Source organism: Protopterus annectens, chromosome 11.part0, assembly GCF_019279795.1.
Source record: "Protopterus annectens isolate FY-2018-M chromosome 11.part0, PAN1.0, whole genome shotgun sequence".
NCBI lineage: Eukaryota > Metazoa > Chordata > Ceratodontiformes > Protopteridae > Protopterus > Protopterus annectens.
The window spans coordinates 702,208,572-702,214,571 of NC_056745.1; the positions used below are offsets into that span (position 1 = coordinate 702,208,572).

At 36.7% G+C, this 6,000-nt stretch overlaps 1 protein-coding gene across 4 annotated transcripts in view; it reads left to right on the forward strand.

The window, feature by feature from the left end:
* Positions 1 to 6,000, forward strand: part of LOC122815561 (DENN domain-containing protein 5B-like) — a 1,792,502-nt gene that overhangs the window by 1,571,470 nt on the left and 215,032 nt on the right. For all 4 annotated transcript variants that reach the window (XM_044088154.1, XM_044088155.1, XM_044088156.1 and 1 more), the window contains 2 exons: positions 1,314 to 1,442; positions 5,298 to 5,419. In XM_044088154.1, the coding sequence (XP_043944089.1) occupies positions 1,314 to 1,442; positions 5,298 to 5,419 (251 nt within the window). The remainder of the gene's footprint in view (positions 1 to 1,313; positions 1,443 to 5,297; positions 5,420 to 6,000) is intronic.

Sequence of the window (6,000 nt, forward strand, 5' to 3'; positions counted from 1 at the left end):
TCTCATCTCCTTTATCCTCTCATTCTTCCTTCTTTGGGCTGCTATAACTCTTTATCTTAGCTTCCTATGTCCCAGATTTTGAACATATCTTTATAGTAACAAATATTCTTAAGTAAAACGAAACAGTCTGTGCATACTGATGATATTGCGCTGCATATACGTCACTGTATTTAACAAAAAAGAATATTCATGTACAACCAATGTAACTGTTATTTTTAATGGAAACTGTTGGCAAATGGTGTAACCAGTGTCAAGGATGTATGGATAATGGAACTGTTGCTCGTGAATGAAGCCGGCTGTAAATGATGAAACAATGCAAATGATGTCCATAATTGTCTGTATAATGGAACTTTTCTTCCCAGGCCTCCACTGAAAAAGGGCACTGTCCATTTGGACCTTCCCAGTAAACAAATGCCAGTAAATTAAATTTCTTCTCTGGTGACATTACACATAATGTTAAATTCCAAGTATAAAACATTTAGTATGAAGACAGTTCATGTGCAGTATATGTGGCAAGCAGACTTATAAGACACGGGTAAGGAGGATTACAGTACAGATGTTAGAAATAAATATAATTGATGTAAGGAGTATGAAACAGATGGTGGGCAGATAATAGTTAAAGCTAAAGGAGGTAGAGCGGCATTGTGGAGCTGATGAGGTAAGGATAGTGGAGGTAAGAATATTAGGGTAATACTGACACAGAATCCTGTTATAAGTGAGTGGTAAAATGTATTTGAAGGAGATAAAGTGGCAAGGTCAGAAATAAATTGAAATGCAAACTGAGGATTAATAAAGGAAGGTAACTATGAAGGAATGGTAGATAGGTTTACTGTATAGAAGGTGACAGAGGTCATAAAAGGATAGGGAGTATGAGATTTTGGGGACTGACTCTAATTGTCTGCACTGAAATGCATATTAGGATTTTTCTTGCTGTGAAAATGGTAGTATTTAATGAGCTGCTTGTTTGTTTGTTTGCTGTTTATTGTTTTGCTACTTTGAGATGTCTAATTGTGCAGGAGATTGATCATGTCTTATCAGGAATATATCAGTCCCTTATAGGATCCAAGTCTATAATAGAGTTAAAATATATTATTTAGTGTCAAAATCTTCCTAAAACATAATAAATCCATAAACTGATCTTCATTAGACGTACAGTAATTAGTTTTGACTGCTTTTAGACAAATGTTGGTATTTATTTGGATATTATTCTGCTGTATAATTCCTTCAATTGTTCACAACTAAAGGAACGTATATTTCATTTGTATCAACCAAAATGATTTTCCTTTTTCGTAATGTCATTTACTGTTTCCTAGACATATCCAGAACATGAGTGAGATAAAGACAGATGTTGGTCGAGCAAGAGCCTGGATCCGTCTGTCACTGGAAAAGAAGCTTTTATCACAGCACCTCAAGCAACTCCTTTGCTATCAGGGTCTCACAAAGTAAGCATGTTTTTTCTGGCGTTTAAGTCAATTTCATGCATGTGCTCCATTTTAGATCTGTAGTTTAATCAATTATCAAGAAATGTTTTCTGTATTATTAGAGTATCCATAATGATTTTGTAAGCAGCACTTCTGGCCCATTAAGCTCCTAGTGCATTTTGATGTTTAATCATCATGGTAACAAAAAGATACTGTCCTCTTTTGGCCTAAGTTTCAATGGAGTTAGCTGCCTTCTAAAACCCACATTTGCAATGGCTTTATCCAAAAATACATTGGGTAATAAAATATAATAAAAAAGATAATGTATTCAAGTATCATTATTGCATATGTAATGGTACATCATCTGCAGAGAGTTGAGTCATACTGTTTTAGTCATACTTTTTATCATGCTGTGTACTTAATGAATTAGGTAACTCTGGGTAGAGCCAGTCCTTTGTTCTTTGGAAATGCACAAATAGACAAAGAAATTGTACCCAGTGTAGTTTTCCTCATTACTGGTGTATTTTTTTTTTTTAGAATATTACATTCTACAGCAATGGTTCTTAGACCAAATGACTTAAGTAAAACAATGACAAGAAATATATGTTGGTCAGGTTTACTAGTTTGTGCAATAAAGAGCTGAAATCTTTACTGGCCATCTAGACCTCATAAGCAGTCAAATCTTGGTGACTCCAACTTGATCCCTTTCTGCCTCTTGTTTTGCCATTCACAAAGGCAGATAACAGACTAATGATAATTTGCAGACAGTAGATAGTTGTTGGTCAAAGGAACAGTGCTGACTGCCTTGGACTGGTGCAGCTACTTCCTACCCTCTCTATGTCGGTGGATGTAGTCTGCACTATTAAACGTATGTTGCCTTATTTAGAAGTTGTAGTAACAGGAAACATTGTCATGCTGATCTGCATTCTCAGAAAACTACTTGTGAGCACATGTCCTGTATTACTTTATGTGTAACGTTACAGGTAGAATGCTAAGCATCTGTTTGATCTAATGAAAATGGCATCTAAGTGGCAGCAACATTTGTGCCTATACAGAAAAGCAAATTTATCAGTGGATGTACAGTGTGTGTCTGTCTCGGTCACCAGAGTCTGCAGCTGAATGTTTTGCAAACCTTTACCTAAACCTTTCTCAGACTAAATGTGCTCCTTTACATGTTTAACAATCATTTCAGTCCCCTTACCATGAAGCAATTATTTTTTTTTTAATATGGTAGAGTTCATTGGATGTGCAGTACTTTGTCAAGGAAGTGTTTCCACATCTTACAGTAGAACCTCACCTGTCCTTCTGCTTCACATTTCTCCTCCCTCTTTCCCTTGTCTTCTAAGTCCTAATCATATCTTCTTAATGTACTTTTCCTTCAAGCACCATGTCCTGATTCATCAGCTTCCTTCCAAAATAAAATGTGAGATTGAAGTTTTTTTAATCTACACTATTATGAGTCTAACATTTCTCCCAAGATGTAGCCTCATAGTCTGGCTAAAATAGTTCCACTTTAGGCTTTTTCATTGTCTTCTGCAGTAACAATGATATCACAGGTTCCCAAGATGCAATCTGCTCAGCTACAGCAGCTAGCTCCAAATTGTTGTTACCCACCTCTGTTCTCCTCACATTTGGCTGGACTGAGTCACCCTTAAATCAGTAATGACCCACAGCATTTTACTTCCTGTGTCTAAGGCAGCATATGGCTAAGTGGTTAAAGTTTCTGGTCACAGCTGCAGGGTCCCAAGATTCAGCTCTGACTTCTGGTTACAGCCTGTACAGAGTTCGTATATTTTACTCATGTCTATACAGGATTCCTCCAAGTAGTTCTCTCCCACTTCTGAAAAACATGCTAGACTAATTGGCCACTCAGAATTGTCACTGTGCTCAACAACAATGTAGCAGTAGTGTACTATATTTCGGCACTCTGTACTTTATAAGCATAAACAATAATTTTCTACATTGTATTGCTGTCATCTAGAAGTCTGGCATCATTGCACTAATTACGACTAACAACAAACTCAATAGAAGTTACAAGCAGTGCTTAAGCACTGGATTATAAGAACCACAGTTGCAAAGTTATGCAGACAAAGATTGAGCAGAAATGGTAATGTCCACTCAGTAAAAACCACAGTTGATAATTAAGTGCTTGGGTCTAGATGCAAACTGTGCAGTCTTAGTAAAAACCACAACAATTAATTAAACTTAGACATACTTCGTACAATGCAACCACTAGTGATCTTCTGGAGCAGCACTAACAAGGAGTAGCACATTGAAGCACTTAGAACACAGCAGGCGATCAAAACAATTGGATGCATTTCAGCATAGTGAACAAACCGCTAATCCTGGTAATATGTAGTAAATAACTTACAAACTGAACAGGAAAACAATTGGAAACTTTAAAAAAAAATAATAATAAGGAAAGCAGTGTAATGTAATGCAGCAAGCTGCAATTAATGGGAATCATGGTAAAATACTTGTAGGTCAGTGCATCAGCGCATAATATGCAGGGTCGAATGACAAGTGTACTACGACTGGCAGTAAACCACACGAGCAGCAGGGAAATCAAGACACAGTTTGGTACCCTAGGTAAGGAGATATAGATTGTTAGTTAATATGGTCAGTAATCTACAACACATAACCATTGTTTCTCAAAAGCTGAGGATAGCCATCTTGAGGGCAAAGAAAGTTGGTAATTCTAGTAGTCTGCATGTTGTGTGAAATTTTTCCGATTATTGATTCTGATCTCAGGCAGACGCAATTGGATGATTTGCCACTTTTCACTAAGAAATGGGTTCAATGAGGAAGTATAATCACCTGGCTGATACTGCTCTTGTTCCTGCCTGTTGTGCTATAATATTACCTCTCTGAAACCGTTTTCCAAGAGTGACAGTTTTTGCACCTCTGTTTCCAAGCTTTTTTTCTTACAAAGTCTTTACCAGCTGCTCCCATTTCTGCACTGAGTTGTCCTGACTGTTTCTGTTGTTCACTGCCAACTAGGAACAGCTGTAACTATAGTTTAATGCATTCCTCTGTAAAACACTTAAAGCAGAAAAAATGTTGCAGTCACCTGTAACTGTTGTGCAGTACCACAGCAGTCTGTACACTAGTTTGTAATAGTAACCAGTTTTATTTGGGTCCTCCCTTCTCCACAGGGTCAGTTTACATCAGAGACAGGTAAGCACAGATGTGAGAGCATATGTTGGGTTGGGGTAATTACTGGAGACTGGAGCAATGCTTATTTTGCTTGATTGTTTTTGAGATCTATTTTGACAGATTATAGGTTCATAGGTAAGTACTAGGCTAGCTGCCCTTGTAGGCTGTTTTAAGCTTAGCGTATTACCCTTCCAAAAGTAGAAGCAACCATTATATCAACCTCAACCCCCAAAAGATTGAACTCGGACACTGGACTCAAAGTCCAGAGTACTAATCATTACACCATGGAACCAGACAAAACAGGCTACAATGAGATTTGAATCCACACATAGAATAGCAGTCACTTTGCCATCTTGCTTAACCATTTGAGCTAAGGGGCATCACAGATTTTGTAAACGCAGTCATTGCATTTGACTATTGTCCACTTATTTTACTCAGCGGTTGTAACATTTTCTGTACATTACCCATGTTAGCACAAGGAATACTACACTTTCCCCCACAAAAAGTACGGACTTATGTGCACTGATAAAATAATTTGTATGCCCGTGAGTAATGTTCAAATCTTAGCTTTTGCACTATTGGCTTATATCCATTTCCATGTATTAATATATCTTGAATGAAATGTGTGAAATAAATGGTTATGCATTTACCAGACTTGACAACAGAGTATATGGATATGAAAAATGAAATGCACATCTTAAAAATATGATTTCCTTACAGGAAGCTGTACAAACGTTATGCTTTTCTTCGGTGTGAGGATGAGAAGGAACAGTTTCTCTTTCATCTTCTCTCACTTAATGCAGTGGACTATTTCTGCTTCACAAATGTCTTCACAACTATTAGTAAGTCTGTTTGATGTTTAAATACTGTACAGCTTGGCAAATAGGATGTCAGACGGTAATGATATTGATGTAATTCTGCCACACCGATTGCTATTATTGGTGCTGTAATAGAAGTTTACTTTGTCTAATAATACTGTGTGACAGAAATTATATAACAAGTGGCTAAGTCAGTTATCAAAGGTTTTCCTTTTTATTAAGTGAAAAGAATCTGAGACAAAATCTGGACAGTGCAATGTTTTAATTTATTTCAGACACGAAGTAAGGAACAAGGTTACAAACATTGCCAGAATGGTTAATTTTGCAAGTTGTACATATGTAGGGATGGTATTGTTTGACTTGTGTATATAAAATGTAAAAGATTTTCATTCTGCAACTAGATTATTGCTGAAATGGCAGATACACAGAATGTCCTTAAATCATATGTAGGGGACAGAGATGGATATATTTTTGCTCTTCTTGGGTGACAACTGCATTTTGAGATTCTTATGTGCAGTGACATTTTGTTTACAGTTCACCCACCTTGAACTACATTATTCCATGTGAATTTTACATAAAGTTCCACAATGTTTTTCATTAATTGG